We start from the raw sequence: 22,161 nt of genomic DNA on the forward strand, positions 1-22,161 counted from the left end.
AAGGAGCTTTGGGCTAAGCCTGTTCCCCCCAAAATTATCTTGTTTTGTTGGGAAGTGTTTTATGGGAAAATCAATACTCTAGACTACCTACAAAATAAGAAGCCTTTTATATGCTTGTCCCCTAGCTGGTGTATTCTTTGCAAAGCTAATGGTGAGGACTACTTCCACTTACTAATTTCTTGCTCCTTTGCTGTTGTTAGCTGGGATTTAATTTTTGCCTTATTTGGTTTAGAGGTGTAAAACGGGCCCCCGGCCGTGCCACCCTCCCTTGGGATAATTTGGGGGGGTCGGCCCGGCACAAGCCCATGGCCCAAGCCTGTGCGGTGCCATGCCATGTTGCGGGCCGGGCTGGCCTGAGGGCCAAGCCTTGGGCCAGGTCGGGCCGTGGACTGGGCCAAAGCTATTTATTTAAAAAAATTGAAAAAAACTTAAAATTTTAATTTTATATGAATTTTGATGTATACAATTTCTTATATATACAATAATTAAATAAATTAGTATAATAAAATTGAAAACAATTGTTTATTTATTAATATATTATATACTATATTATTATAATTTATATAATATAATATATTATATATATAAATAATATATATGGGCTGTGTCGGCACACGGGCTGCGGGTGGCACATCCTGCTCGGTTGTGCCGTGCCGGCCCGGCTTGCGGACCTAAAACTCTAGGCCCAGCACGACCCAGACGATTGTGCCGAGCCTGGCACGGTCCGCGAGTGGCACAACCTGATTTACACCTCTAATTTGGTTGTAGGTGGAATTTACCCACTAATGTAAGTTTGCTTTTCGACGTGTCAGTCTTTGTATGGCCCTCAAAACGAGGGAGGATCATGTGGAAATGCATCGGAGCAGCTGCACTTTGGACAATTTGGGAGGAAAGAAATGCAAGAATTTTGCAAGAAAAGGAGCGAAGTCTCTTGGATATCAAAGAGTGTATCTTAACAAGGGCAATTCATTGGTTGAGAACTTTAGAATTCTTCCATTTGTTCTCCTTTGATGACCTTAGAAGGAATTGGATAAAGGTGGCCGAAGAAGAGAAGGGAAGGTTATGTGGAGAAGCATTAGGGCGGCAGTGTGTTGGTCCCTATGGGAAGAAAGAAACTCACGAATATTTTCAGACAAGGAAAGAACCCTGGAAAACTTATTAGATCTAATACTTGTAAGGGTAGCCCACTGGCTGAAAACTATGGAGCTGTTCTCAGGTTATTCTGTGGCTGATTTGGTAAGAAATTGTAAAGAGATAGCTTCCTCTGCCCTATGTAAGAGGACTCGTAGTTCTTCTTGGTCCCCTCCTCCCTCTGCGTTCATAAAACTGAATTTTGATGGTAGTTGCTTAAGGAATCCAGGGCTTTTTGGGATTGGGAGAGTGTTCAGGAATGAGGATGGGGTTATCACTGCCATGTTCTCAGGCCCAATTGGAGAAGGAGACTCTCTTAGGGCTGAGATTCTTGCAGCTCTGGAAGGTATCCAAAGAGCAAGAGATTTGAACATCAAATGTTTGGTCCTTAAAGGTGACTCAGAGGTGGTGATTAGGTGGCTAAGGGAAGAAGACAGCGGTTTGTGGAGTTATAACAATGAGAAGAAAAAATTCAAATGGCTGAGTAGGGATATTGTGTTGCATTACAGCTGGGTGAAGAGGATTGCTAACTCATTTGCTGATGGGTTAGCCAAGCAAGGGGTGAATAGGGAATCTATATTTTGGGCTAACTTTTGACTTTCTTCCAATGTATTCTGTTGGTGGGAAGTTAAGACATTTTACCTCCCGCCTTTGTACTTAAAGTTTCACCAAGTTTCATATCATTAATAAAGTTTCTTGTTACTGATAAAAAAAAAAAAGGATAGAGGTGGCTAGTAGCTCCCTCAGGAAGGAAAGGACATCTATAGTATGGAATCCGCCGCCGGAAGGTTGTGTAAAACTGAATTTTGATGGAAGTAGTCAAGGCAATCCTGGCTCCTCAGGTATGGGGGGGGGGGGTTTGAGAGATAAAGATGGCAATATCTTAGCCTTGTACTCGCCTACTCGGGCCCAGTGGGAATAGGAGACTCGCTGAGTTGTTGGCAGCTTTACAAGGTATTCAGATTGCTAATCAATTTGGTGTTGAGAACCTTCAAATTGAAGGTGACTCCATGATTGTTGTAGGTTGGTTAACAGATCCGAGCTCAATTATTTGGTGCTACAAGAACCTATCAAGGAAGGCCAACTGGTTATTAAGAAACATGAATGTTAGCATACAGTGGGTTGGCAGGTCTGCAAACGCTATTGCTAAACAAGGGGTTTTGAGGGAACATTTGTACTGGGCTACTTTGTAATCTTGATCCTTAGTGTTATGTAATTTTCATTTTTTAAGGGAGGTTGCACCTTGTGCCTCTTAGTGGGATGCTTGTAACAGTTTTCATATTTTCTTAATAAAATTCTTCTTCAATCATCAAAGAAAAAAAAATCAAGTTGTTCCTTGTGCAGTTATTGAAGGATTATTGGAAAAAAGAAATTAGAGAACCTTTAAGAACAAGAGTTCATTTAGTGTTGCCATTAGGGAGATTGCCTGTTTAATCTCCTCTTGTGTTCTTGCAGATAAATTTAGAGGAACTAGTTCTATTGCCTTGAATAATAATTTGAGGTCTTCGTAAAGTCTCTTTTATCTTGTTAGCAATCAAAAAAAAATTGGTGGTGATCTTTTATTCTTCTGCGAGTCACCAGAACCTGCACCCATCCTAGCTCATTTGGGCAGGGTTTTTATGGATTCAATAGTAGATTATTTGGAAAATCTGGGCCATCATACATCGGAGGACATTTGGTGGACTCCTCAGTCAACATGTATCACAACTTTAGGCAGCCGCTTGAGTTTAGTTGGTTTAGCTGTTTCTAGGTCATGCCAGTTAATTGCCAGATCAAAATATGGAATCTGATTCATGGAACAGGGCCAATTTAGATTTCTTAGAAGTTGGATATAAGACCACCATAGACTGATTGCTGCATAGATTCCACATATTGGTCCATGAACATGCATTGTTAATAGAGGTGCAACTTGGGCTGGGCTTTGCTCTAATCTAATTGGACCAAATTCACTGACAGTTATAGTTGGTATGGTATGCCATCTTTAGACCTTTGACTGAACCAGTTGATAAAACCAGCCTAACTATTAGGTTGTGCTAGGTCTTAGGCAACCAGGTCTATCTAGAACCTGATTCAAGCAAGTCATATGTTTTAACTTTAGAGTTACCTACTAAACCATTTCTCTTTAAATTTCATATGGCTGGACTTTGCCCAAATCTAATTGGGCTATATTCACCAACAGTTATAGTTGGTATGGCATCTTTAGACCTTCGACTGAACCAGTTGATAAAACCAGCCTAACTACTACTTGCTTTTTGCCTTAGGTATATTTGTATGAGCCTATTCTGATCCATCCAGATGCAACTCATCCTAACCCCATGTAACTTGATCTATGTTGGTATTAAGTAGACTAAGTTCTGGTTGGCCTTAAGTTGATTATCATGGTTATGCAATGACTGTTCCTTCCTTAGGGCTGCACTTGGTTTGGTTGACAATCCTATTCTGACACAAGTCACCTGGGTGGCAGTTCTAGTTATTTTTTTCTTATTTTTTGGGTAATCGTTACTCTAGTTGATAATGGAAATCTTTCTAGAATATGAGTTATATATATATATATGCATTTGACAGAACTATGTGCTTCTTTTTAAGAGTTCAAAATGTCAATGGGGATTGCCTTAAAAGTAAGCAAATTGTGTATCTTGCATCACTTCCTCCTTCCTTAACAAGTAAAGGACCAAATGTTCTCAATTTTCCACGGGTTCTTGGTGTAATTATTTAAAATTTATCACCTGCATAAGATGGAGATAATTAGATTACATGGAAATAAATCTAAGTTAAGCACGCTTTAGGTTTTTGAGTTCTTTCAAAGTTATTACAGTCATAGCATTGCCTGATTTAATCTACTCTTCTGTATCTTTTAGAATTTATTTTCTCTGCAGTTTATCGTTCCAGACTTCCTTATGTGGACATTTTTCAGTTTTAGAAGACAAGTTCATTAGGTTTAGAGAAATTTGGTGATCTAAAATATTTGTTCGATGTTTGTAGATATGGAAGACATTAAGAGATTCTCCAAAGAAAAAGGTGTCAAAGAAGCTAATAATTTGAGCCACTGGGACATTGCCTTTTGGAGTGAGAGACTTCGTGAATCAAAGTATGACATAAAAGAGGTGGGGATCCCTATAGTCTAATTTAGGTTTTGATTCCATATATATTTGAGATCATGTATTAGAGTCACTTGTTTACACATTGAAATACTGAAAGTTTTATGTTTTTGGTATTTCTTAAAACTAGATGCACTACCTATCAGTCTATCACCTTGTGGTTGTTATATAAAGTTGTAAACATACAGATGCATTGCATACAACATGGGGTTTTAACGTTTTATATCTTTCTAAATGTGGAACTTGGGTGTAGTACAACTAGTTGAATCCCTGTTTGTGAACGAGTTCTCCTCCATGTCCTTGCATTCATATTTTGAGTGGTAAATTTTTTATATTCTATTGGTATTCACTCTTCATCAGCAACAGACAATAGATCTTTGTTCTACTTCTGCAAATTTTTAAGAATCTTTTACTGCATTTGAGCTTGGACAGTACTTTTTAATGATTTTAATACTTTTGATGGTAATTTGGGAATGTAAACCAAATTTGCCCATTCTCTATAACCAACAAAGCAAGCATCTAACATTGTTGGAAACGTGAGCCAGGTGTTAGTTGTGCATACTTTTCCAAGTAAAGTACACAAGTTCAGATCGTTCAGGGAATATCATCAGTTTCTGCAATCACAGTATTGTGGACTGTTCTCCAAATTTTGCCATTTTGGGCTTCGTTCTGTTCAAAAATCATTGTGCATTTGTTGGTTTGGATGCATCAACTTGCCTGATTGTAGGCATAAAGGAGGTTGTAGGGTTTAGAGGAGGGGTGCAACTTGGGTTGGCCCAAGTTAAGTTATTACACTGCTTTGTGCTTGGACCTTCAGGACAGGCCCATTCAATTTTGACAAGTGCCCAACCCAAGCCCACCCAAGTTGAACCCCTAATTTAGAGAAGTGGGAAATATATTTGAGCATTATGAAAGCACTGTATCTTCAATGTCATGGAAAAATTATTGCACTTAGGAAAGATAGCCTGTTATTATGCTAAATAGTCATTTTGTAGCACATACCAAGGTCTGATGGATTTTCTTTTTCTCTTTAACTTGTTTCCACTTTAGGGGTATACATGAATTTGATGTGCATCATGCATGATTTTTGTTGCACTACAACATGCCTATTAAGTGAAGAGAGGCTTATTTATTTGTCTTCCTCCTTTCTATCATTCAGGAAGAATTGCGTCCATTCTTCTCCCTGCCAAAGGTCATGGATGGCCTTTTTGGTCTTGCAAAGATGCTGTTTGGAATTGATATTGAGCCAGCTGATGGCCTTGCTCCAGTAATCTCTATTCTATTGCTTCATTTCTTGATTTTTGATGTTTTTTCGTTAATCGTGCATCCTAATATTTATTGCATTACATTTCTTCAGGTTTGGAATAATGATGTTAGATTTTATTGTTTAAAAGATTCTTTGGGAAGTCCAATAGCATACTTCTACTTTGATCCATATTCCCGTCCTTCTGAAAAACGTGGTGGGGCATGGATGGGTGAGGTTGTTGCTCGAAGTCGTGCACTTTCACGTGATGGCACCTCTTCTAGATTGCCCATTGCCCACATGGTTTGTAACCAAACACCTCCGGTTGGAGACAAGCCAAGCCTTATGACTTTTCGTGAGGTAAAATTTTGCACTGTAAACATCTTTATTTAACTTCCTAGTGGTTCTTCAAAAGTTTAAGTGGCATGTATAAAGCCCAAATGAATCATGGGTTATAGACATAGTGGAACTAGTTTTGTTCTCATAATCATGTAGTGAAGCTACTGTGAAAGAAGTGAGGCCAAAAGCCAAATTTTCCTTTAATTTGGACAAGCAAAATATATGTCCAAAACCTATAGTTTCTAATTGAAGATTTTCTTGTGATCAAATCTCATGTTTTAATCATTTCTGTTCATATTTTTCATGTTTTCATTTTCCAATTTATTGGGAAGATCAATTCCTTTTGTTATGAATCTTAATTCAAATGGTTTGGGACAAGGCTTGCATGATGAATTTTAATTCAAATGTTACAAAAGCACTATCCTTTTGACAAACAGGTGGCATCATTTGTAGGTTGAGACCATTTTTCATGAATTTGGACATGCACTTCAGCATATGCTCACCAAGCAAGACGAGAGTCTTTGTTCTGGTATTCGGGGGATAGAATGGGATGCTGTTGAATTGCCTTCTCAGTTTATGGAAAATTGGTGCTATCACAAGTAAAGTTCTCTTAACTAAAATCTAATCTTTCGTTATATATGTGATACATAATATTCTCATCGTCTTTTCCCTCTTCAATCCATGATATAGACACTTTATGTACTTGTTTCTGAATAAGAATACTTGTTTATGCTTGTTCCTAGGCAATAGAGCGCCAAGGTGGTGCTTGAACATAGTGTGCTTCCAATGAGCTTCATGCCCGGGATTCTTTTTTTTTTAAGTGGAAATGCATTTTATTTAAAAACATATTTAAAAGGTTAAATGTTTTGTAGTTTAACCTTGGAATTCTTCTTACAGGGAAGCTGTTTAAGACACAAGGCACAGGCCTCATTTCCACGATAACTGGGTTCTGTTTACTTCCTTAGCATACTAGTGTTGAACACATGTACCCAATAGAACAGTAGATACTGCACAGAGAGTTCTGGAGTATATATGATGATCACTTTCTAAAGCATGTAATTGATATGTTTTAAATAAGGGGAAATCTATGATGCTGAAAAGACATGATACCAAAGAGCTTTGACCAATCAAAAGTTCAACCCCCCCTGTGAATTTTGATAAATATCAACCTGATTGGTTACCACCATTATGATACTGGTTGATTGGTTACAACTTTATCATGCCTTTCTGGTATCATAGTTGAACTGTTCAAAGAATCATGCCATTAAAAAAAATATTAAATCATAATTTGAAACTGATCCAAACAGCCCATGAAGAGGCACAAGCTGCAGTCTCTCCCAACAGGTTAGTATGCATAATATTTGTATATTAAAATGGATCTGATCTGGATCCCATCCAATGTATGCTTTCCACAGGGTACAACCTAAGCTTGCAAATGGACTGGATACAAATACACTTTATTAGATTTTACCTGGGTCCAGATCTTGATCTGGTAAAGGTTTTTCTCATGTTGTATGCCCTAGGTAACATGTAAGACTGAGAAACAATACCATCTTAAAGGGACCAGAAATGTAAGTGTGGTATCAACATGAGACATGATACTTCTACCAGTAGTTTTATCCTGGATCTCAGGAGTCAGGACATGGAAAATCATGTCTCCACTTCCAATATCTGTTTTTGTGCCCATTTCTTTTTCTGGGCATCTTAAATTCTAGTAATTTGGTCATATCTAGTGGTCAAGTAGGAGGCTACATGGAAATGTTTTACATAAAAAAAAAAGTTTGGAGGTTACATAGTAATGTTTACTTCTTTTTATCTATTTTGTTGTTTTGAAGCTAAATTGTGTCACTGTTGAACTTGTTGGCCCTTCTTATACTGTGCTCAGGCAGATTAACATAATTACTTATGATGTACAGTTTTATATTAAAGTATTCAAGTTAGTAGTCTATTCTTAGTTAATATTTAAACTCTCAAATTTTGGGTTATCCATGTCACCACTCACCGGGCAATCACTAGATGAGCAGCCAGTCCTCACTCCTAGGATCGCTCTGGCATTTAACAGGCTAATGACTTGAATTATTGTGTTAAACGCAATTAGATTTTCTATTGTCTCATATATGGCCATCATCAAGGTGATAAGGCCCACTGCTTGGTCCATATCCAGTTCTCCCCTGAGCCCCCTCCCAAGACCCTATATAGATAGGACCAACTGACCAAGTGACCAACATATTGGGTAATGGTCCTTTTATCAAGGTCTAGTTGATATTATATACAAAATATTACTCAAGTGTTGCATATGCAACTACCATATCCAATAATGTGCATCTTCTGTCTTAAGTCTGAAAATTTTGATTTTACATAAAATCTTCTATATTGGAAAGGAAGATGAGAGATTTTTTATAGGCATTGGAAAGAAGAAAAAAAAGATTCATCTTGTTAATTGGGGAAGGGTTTGTAGGATGAAGAAGGCTGGAGGTTCGGGAATGAGAAAGTTGAAGGAGGTGCATGTAGCGTTATTGGGAATGTGGTTCTGAGATTCAGTGAGCAGAATGGGGAGCCATGGAAGTAAGTAATTGAAGCTAAATACAGTGTGCTCAGGGTGGGAGCCGGGTGAAACCAATCAGTCTTTTGGGTGATTTGTTTGGAAGGGGGATTGAGAAAAGCCACAGAGAGTTCAGTAGAGGGATAAGGTATGCAGTAGGGAATGGACAAAGAGTAAGGTTTTGGAAGGAATTTTGGTGTGGAAACAAACTTTGAAAGATGACTTCCCACCCTGTATGAGCAAGCAACAAACAAAGAGGTGTGGGTCGCAGAGTATTTATCAGAAACAATGGAGTCAGGGACTCAGGGTGTGGACAACACAGTTTAGGAGGCAATTGAATGACTGGGAAGTTGAACCTCTGATGGGCATACTGCAGTTGCTGTACAATGCCCAGATAGACTCTGGCAGAGAAGATAGGAGAGTGTGGACCTGGGATAATTCTGGTTGGTTTTTAGTGAAGTCCTTTTTTAACCTTTTAATAACACAAGAGGACAGTGGCTTCCCATCTAATGCTGTGCGGAACAATTGTGTGTCCTCAGAAGTCTTTCTTTGTTTGGACAGCTTATATGAATAAGATTTTGACAAAGGACAATCTGTTGAAGAGAGGAATGGTGGTGGATAGAGCAACCTGTGAGTTCTGTGAAGCACTTGACGAGTCGGTTGACCACATTCATTCACTGAAGTTTGCCAACAATGCTTGGTCCAAAGTGATGAAATTATTTGCCATCAAGGGATGTTATCCTTCTTCAGTTGAGGATCTTCTTAAGAGATGGAGAATGGAAGGCCTGAGCAAAAGAGGAGGAATCTTATGGAACAGTATCCCAGCAGCAGTCTTATGGATGATTTGGCAAGAAAGGAACACCCCAGTTTTCAAAGGGAAGAGGGTTTTGGCGGAGTCAGTCTATTTACAGATTTTAGGAAAATCACACTCTTGGCTGGCAGTTCACAAAGATTTTACAGGAAAAGACCATATTCCTTTTTTTTTTTTTGTTTTTGAAAATCTTTTTGTCAATAGTAAAGGGGTGGTTGTGTAGGTCTCAGAGATATTATTTCTGTACATTCTGATGTAGCCTCTTGTTGTATAGGGGCTAATCATTTTATCCTAATGAAATATTTACTTTACCTTTCTTCAAAAAATATAAAATCATATATATTGGCCACTAGTTTATGAAGTTATCTCAATCAATTGATGCGTTTTGGTACTTTATACAATGTCTTGTTGTAAGCATCCACCCTAGTCATTTCACTCTCTTGATGAATTTTATAGGGATACCCTATTGAGCATCGCAAAACACTATGAAACTGGAGAGAGTCTCCCTGAAGAAGTATTTAAGAAGCTCCTTGCTGCAAGGACTTTCCGTGCAGGTTCACTAAGCCTTCGTCAGGTTAGGTTACAATATTCATGAATCACCCACAATTATTATGTTTACTGTTTTGCTGTTATCTACATAGGTAGGTTGGTTTTCTTCCCTCTTTGGTTTTTTCACTTAAATTTACATTATTTTTTTATCAGAAAATTAATTTTATTAATGGGAGGTAAAAGTTACAGCAGATTGGGTAACCATTTACCCAAAAATACAGAAAACAACAATGCCCATATAACTAGTTTACAATAGAGCCTAGAATAACTGTTGTGTCATGTCAACAGACCCAGAGCAGAATACAGAATTCTGGGGATGAAGAATGGATGGTTTGACCCTATCCCAAGGGTCCTTTATATAGAAAATGAGATTAATACAGAGAGGCCTTTGTAGGGCAACAGAATTTAGAGAATTTACAGAGAGGCCCTTGCATGGCTGAAGTGAAAATCTTAATAAATAAGAGAAACAATACAATAAGGACTACAATAATCAACAAATAAAAAAAAATGAGAACTGAAATCCCCATCAGCTAAAGTCAACTTTCGGTCATGATGGATGTGGGAGCTTGTTCCATCTGATTTGCATCGTCTTGTTTCAGTCATTATAATAAACTTTCAGTTGATAATCAACAAAAAAAATAAGAACTGAAATCCCCATCAGATGAAATCAACTTTTGGTCATGATGGGTGTGGGAGCTTGTTCCATCTGATTTACATCATCTTGTTTCAGTCATTATAATCAACTTTCATTTGATAAGAAAAAAAATTGAGATCTGAAATCCCCATCAGCTGAAATCAACTTTCAGTCATGATGGGTGTGGGAGCTCTAAAATCAACAAACATTCCATTTCATTATATAGTGGAGTTTGTTTTTTGTATGGAACTTAATCCATTGAACAAAAAAAAAAAACATCAACAAATACCAAACTTGTTTTTTGTATGGAACTTGATCCATTGAACAAAAAAAAAAAATACATCAACAAATACCAGACTTGTTTTTGTATGGAACTTAATCCATCAAACTAAAAATTTTAACCTTTGGCTTATTTATTTGGTACCAACACCAGACTTGCTTCTTTAATATGAGCTGCCGATTCCCAGTAGTTTCCCTATGTTTTCATTCATATAGATCTGCTAATTTCTTTATTATTTTATCTATTTTTATTTTTTTCAAATTTAAAATGTTCATCCTGCATCAGGTTTGTAACAGAATACATAACAAAAGACATAACAATCCAACACATGGACAAAGGTTCATAACACATAACAAAGGACAATCTTCATGATATTCAACATATAACAAAAGACATAACAGAACATAACGATGGGATTAGAGAAGAAACCCCACCCATTCGGCATAACATATAACCATTGATGGGATGAGAGAAGAAACTACACCCATTTGGCATAACATATAACAAATTCAAGCAAAATAATATAAGAAAAACGATTTCAGATCGCATCAGTTATAGATTGTTTAAAACTCATCTTTGCGGTGGGAGCTAAAATGATTTCAGGTGAATTTTGCCGGAGAAAAGGTGAGTTTAAAACAGAGCACACGATACAAAACCAGGTGCAGTGACGAGACAACATACCTGTTGACGCGTTCCTGGCCGGAAATGTTGCCGGTTTTTGTTTTTCTTGTACCAAACGTGTTTCTGCTCCGAGAGAACACTGGGAACACGCGAAACGTTCTCGCGGAACGTTGCCAAACAGGGCCTTGATTTCCTTCATAATGTTCTTGTATTGAAAGGGATCAACTCCTCATTCTTGAGCCATCTTATCAGCACTTTTGAGTCCTCTTCCATTTTTGTTTCTGTAATTATTTGCTTTGGCTAGTCTCAGATCTTTCAATGCTGCTTCTCTTATTGAGTTTTGTTGTCCTAAAGTTGAGAGATAGAAATTGTTGTAGCTGGGTTTTTGTTTTAGTTTCAAAACGTGAGAGATAGAAAGAATTATTTTCTCATGACTGTAAGCATCCTCTATTTAATTGTACATACACATTCTGTATATTTATGATTTCCTAATTGGATCAAATAGGGAGCTTCCCTACACAACCCACTATTGTAACCACATTGAAGAATCATGTGCTAATCTAGAACGTTCATCAGATAGGAGACACTTTGGATTAGCCATGTCTTGAAACCTGGAGTCCATGCCAACCTTATTCTGACATTGGATCGAAATTATTTTATCAATACAATAGCCCTCTATTTTTTTAATTGAGAAGTTTTCCTTGTATGTGACAAAGCTGTATTGGAACCATTGTGAGTTGGTGCAATTCCCTTTTAATTTATGACCTGCATATTGAATGCTAATTTATATCTTAACCTAGGAGTACAAGTGATGCCTTACCAACTAAGAGTTAAGAGCAGTAAATGCAGTTCAATGAAGTCAGAATTGCCAAGGAGTTCTAAACAACTCTCCTGATATGTTAGCTGATCATGAAGAAAGATAGTTCTACTTGTGTGTACTTGGCTATCCTAGAAATTGTAGTGTATGAATGATTGGAGGCTGGGGTTTAACAGACACTGTATTGCTTTTTGGTATTTTATATACATTTATTCACTCATCTCTCATGGTTGAGTTGCTGGTATTTCTGTCCTGTATCTTCTTGTTGGTTCCCTAGTCACTTATTTCAAGGCTTGATATCCTCTTTCCTATTTCTCTAGAGTGAGAATTTATGCTTCCCTTTTCTTATTTGATTCTTGATGAAATTGTTTTACTGATAAAAAAGGAAGTATGCAACAACTGTAAAGGTAAATAATTGTTGCCTTATTATTATTTTTATAGATACGTTTTGCAAGTTTAGATCTGGAGCTGCATACTACATACATTCCAAATGGGTCAGAATCAATCTACGATGTTGACCAACGTGTTGGGAAGAGAACGCAAGTGATTCCAGTGTTGCCAGAAGATAGGTTCCTTTGTAGTTTTAGCCATATATTTGCAGGTTTTGCTTGTGGAATTTTTTCTTATTATTGCTTTTTTGACTTTAAATGCTGCTTCTTCCTTGTGGCTATATTATTCATTTCTTTGCTTATATACATATTAGGTGGATATGCTGGTGGATACTATAGCTACAAGGTGAGACACATATTATCTTCATATGGTTGTATGGCGTTATTTGATATTCATGCTTTCTTTCAGCTACTTATCTAGACAAATTGTTTATTACCATTACGATTATTAGTTGAGTGGCATGTGCATTTGGCATGTGCAAATGCACATGCAAGTATAGGCCAAGGCAGTATAGGCATTGAATGGTAAGATAATTTTGAAGTGGAATAAATTTAATGCTGTAAATGCAAGTTGTTTTTGTCGACATAACAGGTTTCAAGATAGTTGTCCCCATTACACATGTCATTGTTGTTAATTGTATTTAGGCAGTAAAAAAATAAAGGGGACTGACTTGGGCACATCTTACTTTTGATAAACTGGGTAGATTCCCAACAAAAAGACAAGAAATGTCTCCATGGTTACAAATTACAATTGGACTAATACATACAGTTAGCTTTGTCTTTTTAAGCAGTTTCTTTTTAAGTAACAGTTACAGGTATACCCTCCTCATAACAGAACATGACATGCCCAAATCACCATCAAAGATTAGTGTCACTGACTTAGGTGCCGTTGTCACCAACTCACCATGAAAGACATCATCATCATCATCTAAGCCTTATCCCAACTATATGGGCTCAGCTACTTGCATCCTGTTTTGCCATTCTGTTCTGTTTAGTGCCATAATATTAAATTTTAACTGTTTTGTCTTGGTATTTTTACCTTGTACTCTTACCAAAAAGTCATCAACATCTGTGGCGCCTTCCCTTGTCTTGCTGATGAGTTTTTTAGTTTCTGCATGAGGTCAAAAATCTTTCCAGAAATTCTGGATGCCTTCGAGTGCATTTGGGATTCATATAGGTCAAATCACTATTAGCTAATCTATGTAAGAGGTGGCATTATGGAAGATGAGAAAGTCCATGTATCTTGTATTTTCTGCGTCATTAAACTAACTAGACATTGACTGAGCAGAACTGGATGATCTGGTTCTATTGGCTGGTCAAACCTTGTTCACTTTGTGTATATAATAAAATTTTTGACCAAGTTTATTCACCTGAATTAATGTAAAATTCTCAATATGTTTTGATCATTTGGTTAATTGTGTTTCACAATTGACTAGAAAATTTAAATAATGTAGCTTCTAAAGACATCCTTTCTCCTTAGTTCGCTTGTCTTTTGCATCATTTCTTTTCTATAAAATGGTTCACTCTTGTCTTTTCTTTTGCGTGTCTTCTAGAAATGGCGCTTCTTTAGAAGTTGAAATTTCCTGTCTATTTGTACTGTTCTATTTTCAGAATTTATGAGTTTTTATTTGGTGATCAATATTATTTGGACAGCTGGATTTATGTAGGGAAACTGACAGGCATGCTTTTCTATTTTGTTTTCTATCTGCATTTTATGGGATAATTTCAGTTTTCCTACCATAAGAATATTGTTTCATGCCGCAGATTTACTATTGAATTCATATATCTTAATTTTACAGTGGGCAGAGGTGTTATCAGCTGATGCTTTCTCAGCATTTGAGGATGCTGGATTGGACAATGACAAGGTTTGCGTAAAATCTTATGACATCTTTTGACATTCTTCTATTTAATTCTTGTATCTACATTTCTGTGATTGTAATAGATATAGGGTATGATACCCAGATATGGAAGGGACACAGCTTGACAAGGTGTCAGACACAGAATTTACAGTAAAAGTTGGAAATGTCCAATGTGACATGGGATCCATGTTGACGTAGATAGGTTATAGGAGCATTAGGTGACCATAGTTTATTAATTGTTTTGCTGTGCTTTTTTATAAGTTTACTCAAAGGATCTTGTCAACTCAAGATGCAAATTTATTTTCTTCTGCTTATTACTTTTGACAGCTTAATGTTTTAGTGTTTGTAATACCTGTCATAAATAATTAAATGAATTTTAGTGTCTGCGATGGACATTCTTTCAATGGAGATGGAGATTATACACACAAGGCAGCCAGTTAGAAATGCTATCTGAGACAGCAAATGTGTGAATACTGCTTATATTTGCAATTTCATTTAAAAAAAATGAAAATAGGGTTTTTATCCATTCCTAAAATGTGATTACTCAAAAAAAAAACAACACTAGTGAGAACCAACAGAGGAGGAGGCTGAACTGGTGTATTATCTCCCCACATTTGCACCCTCTGTATTGCTAGCAGGGAAGCTACTTTACTATTTGCTAATCTCCTGTCCTTTTGTCTCTGGAATTTGGGGGTGGTGTTTAGGCCTCTTTGGATGCATGCGGACACCACCATCAGATGTGGAGAGCTTATTTAGCCCCTCTTACTTTAGATTCTCCAGAAGAGGGAAGATTTTATGGAGTTTTAGTTTTATGGTTATTTGGGAGGAAAGAAGTGATAGAATCTTCAGTGGAAAAGTTGGATTAAAAGCACCATCATTAGAATTGCTCATTGCATCAAAACTTTTAGTTTTATCCTTTCTCTATAGATGATAATTACTTCTAGGCCCTACCAGGCAGCAAGATGAAATCCACCTCAGGTGAGTGTATTCAAGTTGAACTCGACGGGTGTAGTAGAAGTAACCCCAGGCCTCCAGGTATTGGTGTGGGGGCGGGGGGGGGGTTATTATTCAGCGATTGGAATGGAGTATTAACAGCTTTATTCTCCGGCCTGACTGGTCTTGGGAACTACAGCTGCATTGCAAAATCTAAGTTCAGCAAGAATACTTAATTACAGAATCGTAGAAGTGAAAGGTGACTCTAAGGTGTTGATTGGATGGTTCAAAAATATGGAAACAACTCCATGGCATTATGAAAATATCATGAGGGAGATCAAAGCACCATGCAGGGACAACTAGCAGAGCCAATTGGGTGCACAGGTCAGCTAATGCCTTGGCTGATGTTATGGCCAAGCAAGGGGTTAATAGAGGGGAAAAATTCTGTGGACCAGCTGTAATGCTTTAATTTTTTGGTTTAATAAAATTATCTTCATTCATTTAAAAAAAAAAAAAAACTATATGTTCAAGGGAAGGGGGCTGCCCGCTAGTCTGCATTCTTTCAATCATTATTAATAATCATGGTTATCAAGCAAAGGTAAAAATGAAAATAGAGTTTTTCAGTCTGTATACAAGTCCAGGCAAGTCGAGCATGTTATGGATGCATTCGTGGGGAAGACATACCGCTGCCGGCAGCAGCAATGAGGAGGGGCCCACACGACAGCTTATCCTGCCAGCTCTCCACCAGCTTACCTCATCCCATCTATTCTTACTTTATCTATTAGAAATAGGAGTTAAGTTCTGTTCTTAGTAGGAGTTTGTTTACCTATTAGAAGTAGGAGTTTGATTTAAGGTTGGATTATCCTAGCCTAGTCGAATTCAATAAGGAGTCACCTCTTGTAATCTCCTATTTAAGGAGTTGTGAATTGGGAATAAAGGCATTCAGTTTTTCAGTCAAGGGAAGAGTGAGGAGAGTTCGGGTGATCTCTTGGACAAATCACCCATCAGGTTGCCACAATAGGGTTTGCACGCAAAGGGAGGGGCAAGGGGAAGGTAGAGGTTCTCCCCGTGGACCGACCCGTGACGAGATCCTACGCCCAGGCCCATAACAGAGCATGAATTGAACTAAGATTTTTGAAGGGGTAGGCTTTTGGGGGGAAATTAGTAGGAGAAAAGAAAATAAAGCTATGAGATTATTGTCCCAGGCCCATAACAGAACATTGTAATTTTGATTAAAAAACAAAAGCTTGAATTTGTGGTCCAATTTATAGAAACCTAGAAAATTCAAATGAACATGACATTCTTGTTTACAGCATTATTTCATATGCTCATGTTGTGTTGTGCCCATGTACACGGGAAACTATGTTTTTATATTCTTACTATTGTTATCAATGATTAAAGCCTTAAGTACAATATATGTTCTTGTGGAGAAGCAGATAATCTCAGACAACTGGTTCTTTTGTGGTTCCATTACAATTGTTACTGAAAATAAATTCTTGCAACAGGCTATTAAAGAAACTGGTCTTAAGTTCCGAGAGACCATCCTTGCTCTTGGAGGTGGAAAGTCTCCACTTGAGGTTAGACCAAATAAAATGTTGTATACTTCCTGGAAATTTTCTGTCTAATGCAAAATTGGTGAAAGCTTTTGTTTTTAACTAACATTCTTGCATTTGGTTTTCCATTGCCAGGTTTTTGTTGAATTCCGAGGGCGTGAACCTTCCCCGGAGGCATTATTGAGGCATAATGGCCTCTTGCCAGTTGCAGCCTCAGCGTAAGACTAGCCATCATTTTTTCTGCAAAAATGTGGTAGAGAATGATGCAAAGGTATGTCAATTCAACATAATTCTTTAATGTGCACCACATGTGGATTAAGATGACAAAGTTATATTGCAAGGAAGCTTTGCGGTTTTAGCAGTGAAAAGGAAGGCTGACATTCTAGGTCTCATCTGGTGATGTTTTGCACAAGAATTCAAAATCAAGCCAAGAAGGGTTTAGAAAACAAGGTTATGGTTCTTTTTCATTGTTGCTTTAAATGTGTATATATTTTTTTCTCTTTAATAAAAACAATTGTAGGACCTGCTGCATTATTAGTTGCATAGGTCACATGCCATAGCACAACATGGCCCAACTAAGTTTCATTTTGGTATATGATGTAAGCTACAGCTGTCACAACTTGGCCCAACTAAGTTTTATCTTTTTATACCATCCAATTTCTGCGAGTTATTCACCGTGGTTTATGATGCAAGTTGTAACTAGCTATTGGATTTGTTCATCAGAAGTCTGTTATTGAGATATCAATGAGAAAGGCCTGCATAAATGTAATATCCTCTTAAGTCTGTTCTTGAGATAGAAGATCCTCGTAATGATAACCATAAAGAAGAAGAAAATAAGAAAAATCCAATGCTGGGCTTAGATCGGTGGCCTGATGCCTGATGGCAGGTGAGGATTATAGGTTCTTTATGGGCAAAGATCCACAGTTTAATGTCACTTTTAAGAGGGCTTTTTGTATGTATAATCAGGCTATATTGAGCTGGGTGTTCGGATTGCAGAGTGAAACCAATGTTGTCAGTCAGACTTGGACCAGACAAGACTAGAAAGTTGATTAGGTCACAGTTTTACCGATTAACAAGCTGGTTAGATTGTGAAAAACCATTTAAATGACTGGGACCCAGAAAGCCCACCATATCACAGGTTTGACCGAACATTCAGGTCTGAGTCTGACAACATCGGTGCGAACCAACATGTCCAACTTCATGTTGTTTTGGACTATTGTTGGGTTTGATAAAAAAGATGCATTTACTTGCAACCAAGTTGGCCACTTCAGGATAATGATGTTTCTTCAACCACGGGTTCACCTTTTTTTTATGATGTGGCATAATCTAATGAAACAACTTTCGGTCCTTTTTTAAATTGCATGTACAATCGCTTTTTACAGTGCACAAGACAAAAGTTTTTGAATTTTGGATGAGGTGGCTTTAATATCCACCCAAAATTCAAGATATCATACAATGTGTATCGATTTTTAAGTTTCTAATGAGTATTGACTAAAATCAAACGTCTTTCAAGAGTATCAATGGTAAAAAGAAATACTGAATTTTTCAATGTTGAGCATATATAAGTGATTGTACGCTGTATGATTGTACAGGAGCCAAAGTTCTCTCTCATCATTTGGTCTATATGGAGGGCTAGGTATAAACTATAAAGTACAGGTTCCCTTGGATCCTCTTGTAGAAATTCTTTTGAAGTCATTTTATTCATTATATATGGCATCAAATTCATTTTTAAAAATAATATATGATAGGGTGGGTTTGATTATGATACCAAAAAGACATGATATGTGAAAAATTTGTGACCAACCGTAACCATTTAGGTGGTATTTAAGCTCTTCCATTTCTGATCTTTTTAATTTAATTTATTCATGTTATACATTCAATATCCAAAATCCGATTCGAGTCAGAACTCAGAAATCAGAACCAAAATCAACAGATAAGATTTAATTTGGATCCAAACGTCAATGGATTGAGTTTGTATATTGTCATCCCTGTATTGAGTTGCCATCAACATAAGCGTGCATTGACTCTTTCACTTCATTCATTCACTTCAAATGAGGCAAAGAAGTTTCATTTGCATTGACTCTTTTTTCCCCTTTCTCTACTTTTTCCTTGAAACCAAATACAGCCTTATTATTGCTTTTTCTTAATCTTGAACCCGGGATCTATTTCTTTCTTTCCTTTCTGTTGGGCATGGAGGTTGTCTCTCTTGTTAGTAAGCTTAGAGCCCAATGGATCACTTGATTGCATAGCCATCAATAATGTAAGTTTCGAATTTGGATCTGTGCCTCAGCACTTTTCAGCTGTGCATCTGAAAAATTTTTCATGAATAAAAATGTTCAAGTACGAAGATATTTCAGATGCATGGCCAAAACGTGCTGTAAAATCGGTATGAGGTGCGCTTTATGAGAAACAGATCCAAACTTGTAAGTTTCAGCCAGTCAAGCTGACGAATCACAAATCTTGATTAGTGAATGCATTCTTTTCCCTCTGACTCGGTGTGTATGAATTGGCAGTTGGCACACGCTGTACCTTCTCCAAAAGGGGGCAAAATTTGTTGGGTCTGGTCTGGAATTCTGCTGGTTAATGTCGAAGAAAGAGGAGGGTCTCTTTGGTGCTGGAAGGTAGCAATATCATCATTTCATTTATTACTTTAATTTAAAGACGCCACTCCCTAGTCCTAACCGAAATATTAAAAAACCATACCAAAGAACCCTTGCCTTGCCTTAAAAGCTTACATTAAAACAAATCTCTAAATATACGTTTTATGAAGAAAAGAAAGGCAAAGAGACAAGAGATACCACTAACCCATTCATTTGGATTTAGTCATCAATCCTCTTTCTCATCAAACTACAAAACAAAACAAAACCATTACTGCCCTTCCTTTTTAGTTTTTCGGCCCTTAGTTCCCGGCGGGAAATGACTCCCCACTCCCCCTGTCTCATTTGCTTGAGTTTTGCTTCCTCCTGTGTTTAGTCAACTCTTAATCATAGAGTTCCTGAAATAAAGTAAGAACAAGTCCCCAAAGTCTCAACTCTCGCTCGTGCTTTGTTGCAGCGAATGAAAGCTACAGACAGATCCGAGACTGTAGATAAAGGTTTATCTCATTTGTTCTTTTCCTCGTTTTCATTTAGTAAACAAAGGTTTGTTTGCTTTTTTTTAGGGTTCCCTCTCTTCTTCTTCTTGTCCTGTGATCTGGGGTTTGTTTAATTCGCGACGTTCTCCTTGATTTAACCCGTGCTTCGTCGTTTGTCCTTTTTATCTTTATATTGCTATTTTCTCTTTCCGTTTCCAGTCCAAGCTGAGAGGAAGAAATGGCGAGAGCTGGAGGAATCACGAACGCAGTCAACGTCGGTATAGCAGTACAAGCTGATTGGGAAAATCGAGAGTTCATCTCTCACATCTCTCTTAATGTCCGTCGTCTCTTTGAGTTCCTCGTCCAATTCGGTAAAATGTCAACCCCCTCATTTCTCTCTCTTTCTGTTTGCTGTTTTATCTCCAATTTTCTGATTTCCTCCGTGTCATTTTGTTTTCTTTTTCCCTTGAAATTGCATGTCTTCTCTTCTTCCGTTTTCTTAATTGTGATTATATATCAAATAATGAATCTGCACGAAATTAGAGAAAACACATATAAATTGTAGGGTTTGAATTGTTCTTCAACTTCCAAACAATTTATTAATTGTCTTCGGAGGTATCCTGAAAGAGAGTTCTTCGGGTTTGGGCACTTACCTTGCAAGGCAGTTGCCTTCTAAGATTATAGAAAATTCTCTTCGCTTCAGGTTAGATTACTATGGAAGATATTTCCAATGATTGGATTTTATTTTCGTTCTATAGGAAGGGAGAAATCAGAATTGTTAAATAAATTTTGTTGTTCTTGCTTCAATTGATTTTGAAGATATATGATACTATAGTTCAAGAGTTAGAGTCATGTGCTGATAAATATCCGAAAGTTTTCCTTGTGCATTTGGGGGTGGGCTTTCCTCCCTTAGAGCATTAGAATTAGCTGCCTGTCACAGATGTTGCCCTTTGTTGGGTCTTTTGTTCGTTCATTTACCCAATTTTCTCATATCTAGTGCACAGGGTATCCCCAGATTTTCTTCTGACAGTATCATTTGAAAAATTGAATTCATTGTTATGTGTTTGTCTGCATCAATATGATTCTTGGGATGAGACCTTTCTGTTCATGCATTTCCCTTATTTAGAAGCTTAGAAATTTGCCTTATATCATCCATTTATCTGATTGACTGTTCTTTTGTTGGGTTTTCTAGTGTGTACTACTCTTTTCTGCATGCATGAAGTTTTGTATTCAGGGGATGGTCTCTGTGATCATCAGTTCTGATTAAGTAGCATGTGTTCTAAACTTCTGCAGGGATTTTAGATTCCAATTTTTGTTTTGATGTTGATGCCTTTGGTGAAGGTCATCAAATTACTTCCAACCATTTATCAACATGTGTTAGTGTCATGTGTTATTTGATTTATTTCTGTGCCTTGCATTTATTTCTGTCTTGATCTTTTTTTTTTCCTGCCTTTAGAGGCTACAACAAAGAGCAAGTTGGCATCCTTGAACGAGAAACTTGATATGTTAGAGCGTCGTCTGGAATTGCTAGAAGTTCAAGTTAGTACAGCATCGGCCAATCCTTCTCTCTTTACCTGATGCCTTTCCAGATGGTTTTATTTAAGTAAAAATGTATTCCCCCAAGCAACCCGTCATTTTTTATTTGTGAATAACTTTATTTGCTTTGGAACCCAGTTCACTGAGCAATTTATCTTCTTCCTGTTTTATGTTTTTTTTTGTTAGATTGTGATTCCAGTGAAGTTGTAAATCTTTTTAGGCTATTTTATAACTAAGTAGTGCATGTAATATTACTGGACACGGAATGGGGAATGTACAATCCATTAGGTCCTTCAAACTGTTAAAGCCAATCTGCTTATGCGATGCATTTTGATTTGTTAAGTGAACAAATTGGTGGTGGATTTATAGCCGAAGGAAAAGAAAGGGAAAATTCCACTTTAGTACACTGAACTTTGGGGGTATTGTTACGTTAGTGTCCGAACTTTCAAACGTGTCACTGCAGTACCTAAATTTTCAAAAAGTGTCAAGTTGGTCCCTGTCGCTCATTGTCCGTTAGTTATCTGTTGAAAATGTCAAAACTACCCTTCAAAAGAAGACATTGTTCATTGTCTTCTATCTTGAGACTGAACCGGTTGAGGTGTTTGAGATTCTAGACTAATGAAGTCATTGTCTTCTACCTTTAGATCCAAAACACATTCTTTTCTAGTTATTTTTTTGCTTTTAGTTATTGTTTCTCTCTATCATATTTCATGTTTTTTTTCTCTTTTTCTTTGAAGATAATCGGTTTAGTCT

At 37.2% G+C, this 22,161-nt stretch overlaps 2 protein-coding genes across 6 annotated transcripts in view; both read left to right on the forward strand.

Moving 5' to 3' along the window:
• LOC104595555 (putative cytosolic oligopeptidase A) overlaps positions 1–17,456 on the forward strand; it is a 28,156-nt gene extending 10,700 nt beyond the window's left edge. Inside the window, exons 8-18 of one of the 2 annotated variants that reach the window (XM_088887713.1) lie at positions 4,114–4,235; positions 5,389–5,496; positions 5,587–5,832; positions 6,265–6,410; positions 9,621–9,738; positions 12,507–12,666; positions 12,769–12,800; positions 14,254–14,319; positions 16,752–16,823; positions 16,935–17,070; positions 17,141–17,456. In XM_088887713.1, the coding sequence (XP_088743839.1) occupies positions 4,114–4,235; positions 5,389–5,496; positions 5,587–5,832; positions 6,265–6,410; positions 9,621–9,738; positions 12,507–12,666; positions 12,769–12,800; positions 14,254–14,319; positions 16,752–16,823; positions 16,935–17,021 (1,157 nt within the window). In that variant the 3' untranslated portion in view covers positions 17,022–17,070; positions 17,141–17,456. Of the gene's footprint in view, positions 1–4,113; positions 4,236–5,388; positions 5,497–5,586; positions 5,833–6,264; positions 6,411–9,620; positions 9,739–12,506; positions 12,667–12,768; positions 12,801–14,253; positions 14,320–16,751; positions 16,824–16,934 lie in introns of both variants that reach the window. The other variant, XM_088887714.1, reaches the window with a different exon arrangement.
• A 1,945-nt stretch (positions 17,457–19,401) lies between these two features.
• Positions 19,402–21,719, forward strand: LOC104595556 (protein BRICK 1). Of its 4 annotated transcripts, none has more exons than XM_088887715.1 (3): positions 19,402–19,420; positions 20,092–20,243; positions 21,329–21,719. In XM_088887715.1, exons 2-3 carry the CDS (start codon positions 20,111–20,113, stop codon positions 21,448–21,450), a joined length of 255 nt encoding a protein of 84 aa, XP_088743841.1. In that variant the 5' UTR covers positions 19,402–19,420; positions 20,092–20,110; the 3' UTR covers positions 21,451–21,719. The 4 variants fall into 4 exon arrangements, with proteins under 4 accessions (XP_088743841.1, XP_010254627.1, XP_088743842.1 ...); XM_010256325.3 differs by lacking the exon at positions 19,402–19,420 and adding an exon at positions 19,547–19,939; XM_088887716.1 differs by lacking the exon at positions 19,402–19,420 and adding an exon at positions 19,547–19,893 and having other exon boundaries at positions 20,098–20,243.
• The last annotated feature ends 442 nt before the right edge of the window (positions 21,720–22,161 follow it).

Source organism: Nelumbo nucifera, chromosome 5, assembly GCF_055504915.1.
Source record: "Nelumbo nucifera cultivar China Antique chromosome 5, China Antique-T2T, whole genome shotgun sequence".
Taxonomy (NCBI): Eukaryota; Viridiplantae; Streptophyta; class Magnoliopsida; order Proteales; family Nelumbonaceae; genus Nelumbo; species Nelumbo nucifera.